Source organism: Polyodon spathula, chromosome 13, assembly GCF_017654505.1.
Source record: "Polyodon spathula isolate WHYD16114869_AA chromosome 13, ASM1765450v1, whole genome shotgun sequence".
NCBI classification, from domain to species: Eukaryota; Metazoa; Chordata; class Actinopteri; order Acipenseriformes; family Polyodontidae; genus Polyodon; species Polyodon spathula.
Window position 1 is genome coordinate 585,285 of NC_054546.1, and position 16,914 is coordinate 602,198.

Below are 16,914 nucleotides of genomic sequence, written 5' to 3' on the forward strand. Positions count from 1 at the left end.
TATGCGTCCGGAAGCGTATGTTAGTATCCATAGAGACGGTGCGGCGCTACAATCATCCCTCTCCTCCGGATAAAAAACAGACACCGACGTGTTAGGTTCCGTTCTATTTCATTGTAAAGGTTCTCTGACTCGAAAAAAAAAAAGTGTTTCTCAAAAAATGAAAACAGTCACTAGAAACACGTGATATGTGTAGTGTATGCCTTGATTTACTTAATTATTAACGTTCAATCTCTCGAAGTAAGTTACGGCGTAAAATGAAGCAATCTGTGTAAATATTTGGTTTTCTGCAGGTTATGCAAGCACAGAGAGTTGCGGTAATTCACCTGTTCACACTTTACACGAGACTGGTTTTATATAGATAACTGGTAACATCTTTGACAAATGCCAATCCAATTAAAAAGTTCAAAACAGTATTTGTTATTGTTCAATAGTGGAGAGACTTTAGACTATGGATGTTTTTTTTAGTTTAAATGCAGTGTTTTTCTTAAATTGTCTCTCTCTCTCTCTCTCTCTCTCTCTCTCTCTCTCTCTCTCTCTCTCTCTCTCTCTCTCTCTCTCTCTATATATATATATATATATATATAAAACAGTGTTTAAGACAGCCTATATCAAGAAAGAGTGATTGTCTTTCCCAAGTAAAAATGCAGTGACCAATCGGTATGGACAGGCAAGCTGCTACTCCCCTCTGCATTCCTCTCATCTTTTTTGTAAATGTTTTCCTGCACTTTGGGAACATGTTGTTAACCCTAAATGAGTCTGATATAAAAACAGATACTGCAGCTTTGAAAACTGTAATGAAACTAAATGTACACAACGGCCATATTCTTTTCAGATGAGATCAGTTTAGTGCATGCTTGGCATCAACACTGTTGACCTGTATACTTAGCTTTGATTAATTTTGAATATATACCTGAAAAATGGCACAGTGCTGGATTGCTAGTGTGTATTGGTTCATTTTTAAAATATCATTGGTATGTCAAAATACGAACATTTAAATACCATGCTATCTTTGTCAGTGGACCTTATTACAGAATCCAATAGCCTTGCCACTGCACTGCAAAGGGTTCAGACTCCATATCTACCGAGTCCCTGGCTTTTCTGTTTTAAGAACGTGGAGCGGCTCTTCACAGTTCACTGACTTCTGATCACTACACACATTGACTTGATTGTAACCGCTGTGCCAGCGCTTCAACAAAGCCCAACACGAGCAGGGCACATGCTAGTATCTGTGAAGCTGAAAGCCGACAGGGAAACGTGCAACCTGCCGCTGTAGCCCTGACCCTGTGGTACTCTCTAATGACCCAGAACATAACATATACTTGGCAGGGGAGTTGTCTTTCCTTTGCTGCAGCCTCCACTACCAGCACTGCATTCAGAGTGCAGTTTTTTTTTCTCTGTGCCTTGAGCCTAGTTGCAAACAGATCTTGAAGAGTTTATTGGAACCCTTTGTAGGTGTTCAATATATCCAGAGACCTGGCTGGAACACAGTGGTTTGGAATAGATTAGAGCTACTCATATTTTTCCACTTTGGTTTTGGTTGTGCTGATAATTAGCAACATGCAAAAGTTTATCCTTAAAACATGAAAGCATTCATTAAACTTTCAAAGGGACACTGCACAAGGTAGTGGTGGATAGCTAAATGGTATTAAACATAGTTTAGTTATTTTTGTCTGGTTTATTAGCTGGCTTGTACCAGCTCTGTCCCACAACTCTTTGGAAAGTCGACCCCAATTTCCAATTCTGCCACTGGAAATGTCATTTTATTGTAGATATATAATGTAAGACTCTGCTTAGCTCAAATCTGATGCCACATATAAATATACAAACAATCCAAAACAAAGAAGAAAAAAAAAAACCTTTTGCGTACTGAAATGCTTCAGTTTCCACAGAGTTGCTGACCAATATAAGGTAATGTCCATAATACAAGCAATTGTCTCTGTCGATTCACGCCAGCCAGCCGGGAATGGTCAAACAAACCTTATTTCCTTATGGTTCAGAACTGTAGAGCCAAAACTTAGTTGCACTCTGTGATTTTTCTTGGTGATCCACACTACTCAGAAGTTTAAAATTAATTTAATTTTTATTAAACCATGCAACCATGTCCACAACACATTTCGACTACAAGAGTTTTCATCTTCTTGTATATGTATGTGTGTGTGTGTGTGTGTGTGTGTGTGTGTGTGTGTGTGTGTGTGTGTGTGTATATATATATATATATATATATATATATATATACACACACACACACACACACACACACACACACACACACACACACACACATACATAGACACAGGGCTGCACCTCAAAGCTGTATTCCAAGTGCTCATTCACATGATAGTAAAAACACACCTAATAGTTCAAAAGTGTTTTTTTTTCATATTCCTTTTGAAAATGTAATCAGTGCTGCCCAAAGGGGGGTGGACCACCAGGATTTCCTTTACAGCAGAGAGGGTGGGGTGACTTAAAAACTGATTTCTGTTGCTGGCACTGATTGTAATTCATGTTTTTCCCTTTCAGACGAAGTTGTGAGAATGACAGTTGGAAGTACAATAACACTGAGAATCTGGCCTGCAGTATTTCAGGAAACCAATACAATAAACACACATTAACCGTGAAGAAAGCCATCAGTGGTGCATTCATCTGTTCATGTATATGCATGAATATCTGAAGGAAAAGGACACGTTTGTCTCCTTACTGCCTGAGGATAGTTCAGTTCCTATTCCCCTGGTTATGTGTTAGGATTGCTCGGAGAAGGTCACACAGTCCTTGGAGATCTTTTTGGAGGTGATGTTGTCCTGTTAGGATGTCATTGACAGGTAAGTACCCAGAAACTTTCTATTTTATTTAGATTTATTTAGATTTCTTCACGTTTTTTGAGAAAGACAGTTAATCCCCAAAAAAATTAAAATTCTCTGTTATAAATCCTTAAGAACCGGAATACCACGATAAACAAATTATAGAGGTACATACTTTTAGTTTCTAAAAAAATGAAACAGATTGCCTGCCATTGCAGACTGTGTACCCCACCCCCTGATAATAAATAAGCAGAGAACCTGACAGCTGCTGCAGTCAAGATTAGCTATACTGCAAATGGCTGAAAGCAGATATTGGTTAACGTATATCCAGAACGAGTCTCCCGACAGTTCTTTGATTGGCTCATGCTTTTCAAGCTGTTTAAGATTGTCTGCAAGTGTCCTTTAAGATCAAACAATACACATGAGAATAAACTCCCAGCTCTCTAAAAGCTGTTGTTATAACACAGTGATTTTAGAAATCTCACTTGTCATGCACTTTTATTCACTATGCATGTTTTAAATGTTCATTTAAAAAAAAAAACAAACAAACACGTGTTATAGCAAATTGTTATCTTTTCTATTTTCATTGTATTTCAAAACATCTGGTTCTAAACTAGGTAAAAGAAAGTGCTCCATTTTCTTTACCTCGCCTTTTAAGGAAGTGTGTCTCTGCTTTCATTCCTCTGTCTTTAGGGTCAGGCATTCGGGGAAGCAGCTGCTTACTGGCACTGACAGGAAGGAAGGTCTGCAGGGGTGGGGGCCATTTCACTCACCAGGTAAAATGACCGAGGAAGTGCAAGACAATCTGAAAGCACGTCTTGCAAGCACACATTTCTTTGACCAATGTAAAGAAAAGTGGAACATGTGAATGCATGTACATGACGGAGAATATAAATGGAATTGTTTTGTTAGCTCCAGTCAGTGGAGAAAATAAATGAGTCTTTTAAAAAATGAGTGTAGGGCCCACAGTTTTATGAAACCAAGCACCGACGATGACAAGCACTGTTGAACGTACCATAACAACACTGACGAAGAGGTGTTGGTGCAATGTTCTGGCACAAGACTGTAGGCTGAATTCACCCACACACAAACAGCAATGCTGTCTGATGAATATATAGCCAGTAGAAAAGTTCTGAGAGTGTTGAGAAAAAGAACTTTAGATGGTAGTGTTTCAATGCACATCGATCTAACATCCCCAGTGATAACACACGCTTTCTCCATGGATGAACACATTGTGCCAAGGCTTCGAATGAACAGTTCACTATTTGTGTTGACACTGGGTGCAGATCATGAATCCTGCCTGCGGCGCAAGTGTTGTTATAAAGCGCCTCCCCCCAAATTCAGCATGAATTCTCGAGGTATGCATGCGAGAACATTTCAGCCCATAGAATGAATCTGCAGTAACTTTGAAAAGTGAATACCATGCTGGAGGGTTGGGAAGATGGTCAGGATCTGCTATTTTATTGTTAGAATAGTGACTGTTCCAAGATTCATCAGTGGGAGATCTCAGGATTTTGTGAAATTCCATATACTGTACATGCTAGACACACATATACCACTGTGTCCCACTCTCTGGCAGCGTGTCAGCGAACTACTGTTCATTAACTTGGCACCTGTCAAAGGCAGTCTTACATTTCAAACACGCACTTTAGGACAGATTCCAAGTTGCCGCAAGTCTGTCACGAGGGAACGATCCACCCCCCCCCACCACAGTGACACAGGCAGGGGAGTGTCTGGAAAACTGGCCAATCGGCATTTGGGATTTCCACCCCACCTACTGTGGGACCTTGTTTTGAGAATGTACTGGCTTGTTGAACACACACCTGAACATTATGAATTGCAGTGAAGCATGTTTAAAGCATGATAAAAAAAGAAGCCTGCAAAGCCTTTTTAAAAAAGGGAATCCACTATAAACCATGCAACTGTATGCACCTGAGTGATGCAATACCTGAAAGAAATGAGAACATGCCTTTGCATCATTGCTTTCACTCTCCCCTTTGTCCACTGTCAATTCAAAGGATTCTCTAACTGCACACGTTCCTGTCAGCTATAGTACAAAGCACAACACCATCCTCACCGTATTACAAATTATAACAGACGAGGCAGTATTGTTCTCTCCTGGTATTTTATTTGTCAGGTTATAGCCTGTATATATTTATATTATTTATATAAGATATGTATAAAGACAGATATTCACTTGGGTGTTTTTTTTTTTTTTCTGTGTGTATAGCGTGCTTAATTTAGCTCTAGAACAATTTGCTCCAGTAAAAACGACCCTTGAACTGAGATTGCCAGTGTGAACAGCATTCAGCCTATCGTGTTCACATGTTTTTTTGTTTTATTATAGAATCATTGATCTAATTGTTTCATGTTTTAGGTGGGTTGAGAATTCTACACTCGTCTGAAGCTACACTAAGACGACTCATTAGCTAAAGTGTATTTATATTTGACTTTACCTGACTCTTTAAATATGAAAATACATACTGATATATGTAGATACACTGCCAGCATATACAGTGTACTTGTTTTGTCTTTTAACAATTCTACATTTTTCTGTGTGAATCTGTGTACCCATAAAGAGCCTAATTTATCCACATCTAAATGACTAAATAAATAACTAAAGCAGCCTGATGATTATTTCTAACTGTAGGTAAGAATGTTAGTGGGGCTCTAGCCAGTGAAATAATCCCAGCAATCTTCTGGGCACTTCCATTCGCTATGACGATCTCAAATGGGCAGTTTCGAAAGAACCACATTTTATAGCAAAACTTATTTTCATTTAAGAAAATGGCCATGCTAGGTCTGTGAAAGCCTGGGAGAAGTCAGTAGAATGTCTGTATTCAGACATTGTTAACTTTATCCACTTTAACAGGATGCTGTATCCTTCTTCTTAAAAAGTGTAGTGATAGCTATGGAAGAAAAATTAGTAACACATGCAGACCCTGATAAAGACTCCTCGTCAAAAAGCCCGAATTGTCTTTGTGATTCTACAACATGAGAACAGTTTGCTTTGAGAGTTCACAATTCTCAACTAACCTCCTTCAGTAAACAATGACACGTTCAAATTCCAGTTTACAGAGGGGCTGTATTTTAAAACTGTTTCATCATATTATTGTATTTATTTGTTATTCTGACACACACACTCACAGTTAACTGCTTCAGATAACCTTGAATTATCTTGTCAGAAACCGGAATGATTTGGTTTGCTGTAATTTCCCTGCTCTGCAACATATTTACCACTTGTTTGAAATCCCATCCCCAGGCTTTCCAATATCCATATTTCATGGTAAGTTCCACAGACATAAATATGCCAAACTAAACAAAGGCGTTCCTGTTTGAAAACCAAACTTATTTGTCCAGAGCTGATTAGGGAATAGTGTGACATTGGAACAATTTCAAGCACAAACTTGACTCAAAACAGTATGTTTTTTTAAAGAACAAGAAGTTTTTTTTATTCCATACCCACATTCCATATGCAGTATCCCGTTATTACATTCCATATGCAGTATCCCGTTATTACATTCCATATGAAGTATCCCGTTATTACACTCCATATGCAGTATCCCGTTATTACATTCCATATGCAGTATCCCGTTATTACATTCCATATGCAGTATCCCGTTATTACATTCCATATGCAGTATCCCGTTATTACACTCCATATGAAGTATCCCGTTATTACATTCCATATGAAGTATCCCGTTATTACATTCCATATGAAGTATCCCGTTATTACATTCCATATGCAGTATCCCGTTATTACATTCCATATGAAGTATCCCGTTATTACACTCCATATGCAGTATCCCGTTATTACATTCCATATGCAGTATCCCGTTATTACATTCCATATGAAGTATCCCGTTATTACATTCCATATGAAGTATCCCGTTATTACATTCCATATGAAGTATCCCGTTATTACATTCCATATGCAGTATCCCGTTATTACACTCCATATGAAGTATCCCGTTATTACATTCCATATGCAGTATCCCGTTATTACATTCCATATGCAGTATCCCGTTATTACATTCCATATGAAGTATCCCGTTATTACATTCCATTATTCCCACAAGGTGCAGGCCAGGTTTTTTTTTTTATCCATGTCTTAAAACTCTTCTCAACATGCACATGTTCTTCAACACAACTCTTCTGTGTTGAGCCTTTGGGGTCATTGGAAATGAGAGCGATATAGAGGTAGAGAATACAATGGTTAAGGAGATAAGGAGAGGTGTGCTACTGCTTTAAAAGGACTTTGTTCTGATTGACAATGAAAATTACTAAGTACAGGCAAATGATGTGTAACAAGACTAATACCGAACTTTACTGAAGGAATGCCCACTGCTGTGCTGATGAAGGGATGCTGTGTCACCCTGTGTTTGTAAGACAGATTCACTGTCCTGAGCTGCCATGTGGATCTATTACAGGACTGGTAACAGTAGCTAAATATTAAGATTACTGTACAAGAAAAGTCAATTTAGACCATGTGTGTAAAAAAAAAAAAAAAGTACTATATATGTATATCCCCATAAGTCCCCACAGAGATGACAGATGATATATGTTCTGATGTTCATGTGCAACATGTTTACAGATGTTCAAATTGAGAAACACTGAAGTCAGCTCTATACGTCAAACAAGCTCCTACACACACACGCATTGATTGCATCATTTCACTGGAAAGCAGTCCCTGAGCCCACCTCCCTCACCACACAATCACAGAGCTTGGAAATAGGGAAAAGGGATCACAGTAGGCAGAGGGGTTTAAGCGATAGCCTGACAGTAGGAATTCAATCAACTGGAAATAAAATCAACCGCTGAAACTCAATCATAGCGTTAGTTATATTAACTTAAAAACACTATAGCAATTCTTAACACCAAAGGGAGGGGTGGGAGGAAGGAGTGTTGAGTTTCAAAAGTTTCAGCCCCACCCCTTTTCAGAAATGTGCTCTCCCACCAGCTCACATGATGAATGGGCATTTTCACTTGTCCATATATAGGAGCAACTTTGCATTGAGCCCTGAAGTTCTGTAAGAAGCAGCCAGGGCACAGACAGCAGCCTAGACTTCTGTTTGCATTGCAGTAGACAGACAGCCTTTTGTTATTACTCTTCATACAGAATAGATATTCCTTTCACAATGAATGGTCCAGTGGATGGGTTATTTGACTCCCAGCATGACGACGGGTCATTCATGTTCACCTCAGAATCTGTTGGGGAGGGACATCCAGGTGAGTGAATAACTATTGGCTTCATTGTACTTGATGCAAGCTTTCATTCATCTATATTGTATTGTGTGTTTTGACTATAGAGTCATGGATACAGGACTACATGATTTCAAACTGTGTAACATTTGTAATGTACGGCTTCATAATGTTATCTACAGTGGTAACAATAGTGCTCACTAACGCATGTAAAGAAATCTGCATGAGAATTCCAGCACCTGTCCTGGAAATCTTAATGGCATGTAAACTTGACACACACAGTACAGCCATTCCTAGCTAAAGCATCTCCCACTTGCACAGCAGGGTTTTTAATTGTTTAAGAATACGTTTCAGTATTGCTGTGACTTTTGCAGTACACGCTGTCACACGGTAGTTGTTTATTTTGACATTGTCCATATCTACCTCAGGGTTTGCGCTGTTCTAGTCTTTTAAAAGCTGTACACATAGCAGAACAGTTGCTATTCTAGTCAAGATATTAAGGTAAAGTAAGAGTACCCCTCGCTTACTGATTTTTGCAATGTGACACTGCTTGCAAACAGCTGCCACAAAAAATGCCTTCCTTCTGACACGTGCATTGCTGCTATAAAGCACTTGTCCCCCAGTAGCTGTATTCTATATATTTCTGTGCTTTCCCAGAAGAGTCGAGGGGTGGAAGGGGAATTAGTTGTTAGTGGAAGATTATTTTACTAATCTGTTCACCCCCCTGTCGGGCTTGGCTGCAAGCATGGAAAGTTGATCAAATTGTAACTAGAAATGTACTCCCTAATCCATTGCTAGTTTGTGAATTACAGATTGTTTTCCTCCAGCAGTCCAGGCTGCACACATGCAAGCACACACACATGTGTTAACACACCTTCTTCTCTGCCAATGCTCCTGCCGTCTAACTTTCTTAAGTGATGTTTTTTTTTTTTGCATTAATATCAGTTGAGTTAAAAAACCAATACAAAAACACGAATGCATGTTCAAATACATGTCATTAACAAATGTGCACTATTAATTATACAAGGCAATAAGATTTGCCATGACTGCCACTATCTGAGGTCTAAGTGAAGCACCATGTGCTTAACTAAAGGTTGGACAATGTAACTGATTCCAAGCAAAGAGCTGGACAACAACAGAACAACATTTGCACACACACAGACACACACATTATATATATATATATATATATATATAAAGATTATATTTTTACATTGACATTACATATGGGGAGATGACAAGACAATATTCTTTCTGTACCGATTGTAACAATTGAATGGATTAACAATTGAGTGGATCAGCTACTGTATAGCTCATATCAATACTGTATTGCATGGCTCGCATGACAGTATCTGCCAGTATATTGCAGTTATCATATAGAATTTCTGCATACATTTCCAGCATTCCTTTCCTGCACATCACAGGTAAATAAGTCAATCTGCAGCAGGGCCCACGTGTTGTCAAGGCTGTTTCATTTTCTGATGCAATTCTATTTCAAAGTTGCTCCACCTCGCAGTGTCCTGACAGTATGAATAGAGTCGATAAAGGCCGGCAGACACTGTGTATTTACTTCCTGGTACACAGTGTGCAATCAGCGTTTTCAGCTCAGCAGCTCACAGAAGGTCTGGTGTTGCTGCACTGTTGCTGCACAGTGCCTTCAGCAGCATTGAGACTGTTCATATGAAAAGGAGGTCGCATGGCCAAAAGCCACACTTATTTGTCTGAATGCTTTTTTAAACAACACTTGTGCTCCAGTGAAGAATGCAACTCCAGGGCTCCCGTGTACAGTAAGGAAGGAAGTCTTTCTTACTGGTTTTGTTTGTATCCCAGTACTGCTAATCAGACTCTCTTTTTTTTCTAGACAAGATATGTGACCAGATCAGTGATGCTGTGCTGGATGCTCATCTGAAGCAGGACCCAGATGCAAAGGTGGCTTGTGGTGGGTATGAGATTGAATACAGTCCAAGTTTGTTGTTTGTTTTTTAAATGAAAGAATTATGATGACATTGCATAAAACCACCAGTTATGCATCTCACGATTGTTGCTTATTTTGTAATGTGTTACTTATTGAAAGTTGTGGCATAATTAAAATGTAATCCTAAGGTAATGTGAGTTACAACTGCCTGCTTTAAATTCCTTCAGCAATAAAATAAATAGGCAAGACCTCAAGCTAAGTGTTATTAAGCAAGTAGAATCTGTGGCAACCTTTAATGCTAATCAATAGGTTGCTATTTTAAATTCCTATATAAAAAAAACCCCGTAGATATAGGTAACTCTGTACAAAGAATCAGCAATACACTTCTAAAACATATCTTCATAACCAGGCCCCTAACTCTAATGTCTTCTCATCTGTGCATGACAGAGACGGTGTGTAAGACAGGAATGGTCCTGCTCTGTGGAGAGATCACCTCTCGTGCTAACGTGGACTACCAGAAAGTGGTGAGAGACACCATCAAACACATTGGCTACGACGATTCAGGAAAAGGTGAGAACGAAGAGCCTCGGGCTGGGATTGCTTTTTCGTATTTGAATTGTAGAACGTTTTGTTCTGTATTAAAAATGTGTGTGTTGTGCTCCCGTCAGGCTTTGACTACAAGACCTGCAATGTGCTGGTGGCTCTGGAGCAGCAGTCCCCTGATATTGCACAGGGGGTCCACCTGGACAGACACGAGGAAGATATCGGGGCAGGAGATCAGGTAATGATGAGCCAGCTGCACCCTGAGCACAGCCTTCACCAGACTGTACCAGCTTCTTAACCCCGTCACAGAGGCATGGGCACAAACACCAAGAACACTTCTCTAATAGGAGGAACCATTCACACCACAGATTGAGACCATCATGAATCCACTGTCCTGCACAAAGCCCTGGTAGAGCTTGACAACAATCTGAAGAGTTTTCTTAGTTTCGGGAAAGCTTTGTTTTTGCGCGTTTCCCTTTTGGGTATTTGTCAGGTTCTTGTAAACATTTTAATGTCCATAAATTTACACCTGTTTTATATTTACAAAACAATGAGTACAGTTTGTGAAATGCGTTATTTATTCATTTTAAAAGTATGACATTGTAAATGCAAGTTGTGTTACTTCTCTCCCCCCGCAGGGTTTAATGTTTGGCTACGCCACAGATGAGACTGAGGAGTGCATGCCCCTGACAATCATCCTGGCACACAAACTCAATTCTAAAATGTCAGAACTGAGACGCAATGGCACCCTTCCTTGGCTCCGCCCTGACTCCAAAACTCAGGTAACCCCCTCCCCCCCAGCTGACATCACAGTAAAGCAGGAGGCAGAGCAGATAGTCCTCATGAACAAGGGGAGGCTGTTTGCACTCTGCAGAGTACAGCTTCAGAATTAGAGTACCAACACATATCTCTAATTGACGTATTACACAGGCTACTGTCCCCCTCCTAGGCCTTCTTAAATATCAAATTCTACTGGCGCATAACAGCACTGTCCTGTTTCATTCAATATAGCTAATGTTACTGTACTTGTTACATAGTGGAGAGATCATGTTTCAAGTTTGGTTTGGAATTAATACATTAAGCTGGCTCTTTTCGAACATTGTAGCAATTAAAACAGCAGCCTCCACCTAGCATGCAGTATCAGTATAGCAGTTCAAACGTGTATGCTTCATTCTGCATATCAGTGGGACTCCCTACTGTTATTTTAGGTAAGGCAGTCCCAGTCAGAGTCTGTGAAAGCAGCCAGCAGGGTGCAGTGAGTAAAAGAAAAACTGCTGGGCTGGGCAGAGCTTGCAAAGTGATACTGGAGTGATACTTGAGAGTGAAGCAGAATTCACCCCTCCCGTCAGCAGGCAGCAGAGTGTAAACTGATTCCCCCACCTGTTCATTTTCACTGGGAACAGAAACCTTCATAGCAGCTTGTTCCCATGCTGTGCAAAATAGTACTGAGTTCTTCGAAATTAACATCCCGGCCACTCACACTTCAGTGTCTCCGAGTCCGATTCAGTGAATTGTGAAAGCCATAATACTGTACAAAATTTAAAAACTCTGCAGTACTGAGGCAATGAGTATTTCAGATCTAAAATATTAGGATTTCTTTATTTCATTTTGCCTTATTTAAAAACTATAGGTGAAAACAATATATAGACAAGTGAATGTGGAGCGATATCTGGATTTAAACAACAGCATTACAGAGCACAGTGTTTTGTACCAAATGTACTACTTAATTCTTTTTTTATCATTGTAGTTTAGGCTCTATAGCAATAGCCAGAACAAAGAGTCCTGGTGCAATCCTAAGTGAAATCAGTATCTCTTCTGACCAGTGCTAGAGACCCTTAACATACTTATGTACTACGAGCAGCTGCTTGAAATGCAGTGTGTCTCTGGAACTCACCGGTGCTGACGTGTCCCTGCTGCTGTCCAGGTGACTGTGCAGTACAGGCAGGAGAAGGGAGCGGTGATCCCTGAGCGAGTCCACACCGTGGTCGTCTCCGTGCAGCATGATGACTGCATCAATCTGGAGGACATGCAGAAGATCCTCAAGGAGAAAGTGATCAAGGCGGTTATCCCGGCAAAGTACCTGGACGAGGAGACCATCTACCACCTCCAGCCCAGCGGCCGCTTTGTCATCGGAGGACCCCAGGTGAGCCGCAGCCAGGAGAGCTCCTGGAAGGCATTGCAATGCTGTCACGGGGCTATGCTGACTCCTGTCCTGACTCATTGTAAGACTGGATTGTGGATAACTGTGACTGCAATGCAGATGTCATAGACTTCTTTAGACAACTTTTTCTGTTATAGAGAGACAGAGTTAATAAACAAGATTTTCAAAGTGTTTCCTGCAGTCTTTAATGAACTCCTGTTTTTTGAAAGAGGTAAAACACCCTGATCATTTTACAAAACTAGAACAAAACAACTAAGATGTGTATGTGTGTGTATATAAGTCCTCTTAGCATTCTCAGTGTGTTTTGTTTTTCATTTTGTAACATTAACATAATTTATTTTTTCTGTTAAAAAATCGGAGTCAATTAAAGAATGGAGGGAACTCTCTGAATATATATATTTAATAGCCTGTATTATTTGTGGTTTGTCAGGGCGATGCTGGCGTGACCGGGAGGAAGATCATCGTGGACACATATGGCGGCTGGGGTGCCCATGGTGGTGGTGCTTTCTCTGGTAAAGATTACACCAAGGTGGATCGCTCGGCCGCATACGCAGCCCGCTGGGTGGCCAAATCACTGGTGAACGCCAAGCTGTGCAGGAGAGTTCTGGTTCAAGTAAGTCCTGACCTCCCCCCATCACAAGTACACTGTCTCCTCACGCCGCCCTGTAAATTCAAACATTGTGTTAGAAACACATTCCTGACCTCCCCACATCACAAGTACACTGTCTCCTCACGCCGCCCTGTAAATTCAAACATTGTGTTAGAAACACATTCCTGACCTCCCCACATCACAAGTACACCATCGCCTCACGCCACCCTGTAAATTCAAACGTTGTGTTAGAAACACAATCCTGACCTCCCCACATTACAAGTACACCGTCTCCTCACGCCACCCTGTAAATTCAAACGTTGTGTTAGAAACACAATCCTGACCTCCCCACATCACAAGTACACCGTCTCCTCACGCCACCCTGTAAATTCAAACGTTGCGGTACAAACACATCACTACTAAGCTAACATTTCAACATCCTTTTTCCTGCAATTTTACCATTTGTTTTTTAAGCTGTCTGCAATCGCTCTGAGTAAGCCTCGAGTGTCTTTTCTCAGATAATCAGTGGCATCAAAGTGTTACTTATACACATTGCATTTACCACTACTGGTAGACATGGAGTGACTTCAGTAAAGTACGAGGACTGCTGCAATCTCATTTGAAGCGACTCGCAGTCACTGTTTATATCGGGTTTGTTTAACTTGCCCTCTGGCAGGTCTCCTATGCTATCGGTGTCGCCACCCCGCTGTCGATATCTCTCTTCACGTATGGATCCTCTGACAAGTCTGAAAAAGAGCTGCTGAAAATCCTACACAAGAACTTTGACCTCCGACCTGGTGTCATTGTCAGGTAAAGCCAAAGATTTTAAAGACAAATTCAGTGGGTACTGTGTATACTCTATGTGGTGCCTCCACACCCAGGAGTCAGAATCCCTAAATGTGTTAAAATGTATACACCTGTACATCTATTATAGAATATATATAATTATATATATATATTATATATATATATACTATATATAGATATATATATATATATACACACATATATATGGTGTGTATATACAACATATAAAATGTGCAAACACACATACCTATAATAGTGTGCAAATGCATTACAACACCTCAATAAAATCGAAACTCTCACACCCAGAGGTTTTCATTCATGTAGGTATATAAAGGATACAGGATATTCAGGTGTTCCAATAAATGTACACACTACTGTATCTAGTATAATTGCGTTTTACTTTTCAAATTGCAGGGACCTGGATCTGAAGAAACCAATCTATCAAAATACAGCGTGCTATGGACACTTTGGAAGGAAGGAATTCCCATGGGAAGTCCCCAGGAAAATGGAGTTTTGATATGACTCATAGTTTTGGAAGACTTCACTGGGAGAAAATCAGCTGTCACTCAAAAGTGGTGAATGTAGGACACCAGCACCATTCTTTAATTGTTCCACTGAGACTCACAGGGGTGTGATTCCAGACTATTACTACAGTCTTAAATGAGCTCCTGCTCTTCAGGACTTTTAAAGCATATGGAGGACGTGTAATTGCAGCTCACATGTTGATGAATCAAATATGATTTGCAGTGATTGCCAATAACGTGCATGCTTTTTATTTTGTCCAAAAAAAACAAACAAACACAAAAATTATTTCCTTCTTGCTTCTGTAGCAATCACCCTCGCCCTGTCCTTTCATGGGGTTAAAAAAACACATTGGGGCCAATTTAGGGAAGGTGGTGCCGTTGGGTGTGAACAAGAAATAAGTGCTGCAAGAAGGAAATCTAGTTTCAGAATTAGGACACTGGCTTCAGGGTACAGAATGAATATAAATGTTACAAACCATTGTATGTAAATTATTTCATGTTTTAATTGGGTTCTTTTTTTTTTTGGAGTGCTTTGTGATCCTCTGGATGTATTGTTTGCATTGTATTGTATTGTATTGCATTGTATTGTAAATCATACATTAGTATTGGAGACATAAGGAACAGATTCAAGGAGCGCATTTACAGCAGATCCAAAGAGCAAATAAAAAAGACATGGCTGCTTCAAACCACTGCAAACCCAATGCGCGCCCACAGTCTGCAATGCACCCAGCAGGGTCCAGTGCTAATACAGTAAACTGGGAATGTGCTACCTTAATACCTTTTAATGCTCCGCATGCATAAGAAGTCAAACATGACTTTTTCATTTTCCCTGTTCAATTGAATAGGTCAGTGGTGCTGTCACAATACACATGCATTGCACCTTGACTTGCTTCTCTAGTGCTTCTGAAAGCACATCTTCTGTTATCTAAATGTTTGAATCCAGTTTGTAAATAGACCTGTATCAGGGTTGGTGTTTAAGAATGACTTTTCAAAACAGCAGACGTGACAATATTGAGAATATAGATGGTATCTGCTGTGTAAGCACATTTCCTTTATATTTCTTGGCTTCCTTATCTTTCCACTTTGATATTTTCAACGATACATTTATGTCAGTATGTGTAGCATAGGCTGTGTCACATGGGTCCTTTTTCACCTAGATTAGTTTACCTGCAAACTACAAAGTTTCAACTTTTAAGTCTTAAGTGCGTTTTCATAATTGTTTTAAACTCACTTGCTGTACTGAATAGGCTCTTGATATCTGTGATGTCAATGTTCCAGTTTGTATAGAGTTTCTTTATTAAAGTAACTACAGTTATGGTCTGTTGGGTTGCAATATATGATTGGTGTCAAATCATTAAATCACCAAAACTTTGCAGCAGATGGCAGGAGAATTCTAATTTCACGATGCACTGGAAATGCCACCACCCTGTCCAGCCCAATGCTTGTTTGTACTAATGCGCTCTTAAAAACTGGGCTGAAGTGCAGAGTAAGCCTGGTGTGATCAGAAGGCATGTAACTGGCAGTTACCTTTAGGTACAACATAAGCTCTTATCTTGACCTGCAATGAAAAAAAAACGTCATCATTTAATGTGATTTTATTTAAATAAGTAGTAACTTACTGTGTTGCTTATCTGTGACTAAATAATGAGCTGATTAATGAATGTTGCAAAATACATGATTTTAAAGAGCCTGGATGTTTTTTTGGAAGGGTGGCAGCTGGCAACGTACAGCAGGCCTGCCTGCCTTTCTGCAGTGTTGTTGGGGATGAAAATGCAATGAATATTTTAATGATAACATTTGTTGTGGTCAATGTAATAAACTTTGACCTAATGAAACAATAAATGCCAGGTTTTCATCTTATTTTTGTGTCTTTGAGTCATTTTGCTAAATAGTTCAACTTAAAAGTTTAACTTAAAACAGTTGCAGAAGCATTCAACTTGAATTTAAAAATAAGAAGCGGAACCACAACACGGGTACTGGGTATTATCTGCACACAAGGTTATTTCATTACAAAGTACTTTGAGACCCATAGCTTTATTTGATTAGCTGATTTGCAGTTATGGTATTAATTCATGCTACATTAGCAAATCTCAAAACATTTTACGGTAACTCTTTACACTAATTCTCTCTAATTACTGTGTATTTACCCAGTAGTTACTTAGTAAATGCATGTGTACTTACACATAATTACAATGTTATTATGCATATTTACAATGTAATTAATGTGCACATTTTTGTGCACGATATAACCTTCACCCTAACCCTTTTCTGATACAATTGTGTACTTACATATATTGTGCAAAAAGATGAACATACTGTGCATTTGATCTGTTAGTTTCCACTATCAGCATACACAGAGTATGATTGCAACATTG

At 39.6% G+C, this 16,914-nt stretch overlaps 1 protein-coding gene across 1 annotated transcript; it reads left to right on the forward strand.

The window, feature by feature from the left end:
• The first annotated feature begins 7,811 nt into the window (after nucleotides 1–7,811).
• mat1a (methionine adenosyltransferase I, alpha) lies at nucleotides 7,812–16,399 on the forward strand. Its single transcript, XM_041269001.1, has 9 exons — nucleotides 7,812–8,027; nucleotides 9,862–9,939; nucleotides 10,363–10,485; nucleotides 10,584–10,696; nucleotides 11,097–11,240; nucleotides 12,383–12,601; nucleotides 13,050–13,232; nucleotides 13,885–14,018; nucleotides 14,430–16,399. Exons 1-9 carry the CDS (start codon nucleotides 7,937–7,939, stop codon nucleotides 14,530–14,532), a joined length of 1,188 nt encoding a protein of 395 aa, XP_041124935.1. The 5' UTR covers nucleotides 7,812–7,936; the 3' UTR covers nucleotides 14,533–16,399.
• The last annotated feature ends 515 nt before the right edge of the window (nucleotides 16,400–16,914 follow it).

Coding starts and splice junctions, on each gene's coding strand:
- mat1a (XM_041269001.1), top strand. CDS start 7,937: ATGAATGGTCCAGTGGATGGGTTATTTGACTCCCAGCATGACGACGGG. Junction 11,241..12,382: donor GCCCTGACTCCAAAACTCAG/GTAACCCCCTCC, acceptor GCTGCTGTCCAG/GTGACTGTGCAGTACAGGCA. Junction 14,019..14,429: donor CGACCTGGTGTCATTGTCAG/GTAAAGCCAAAG, acceptor TTCAAATTGCAG/GGACCTGGATCTGAAGAAAC.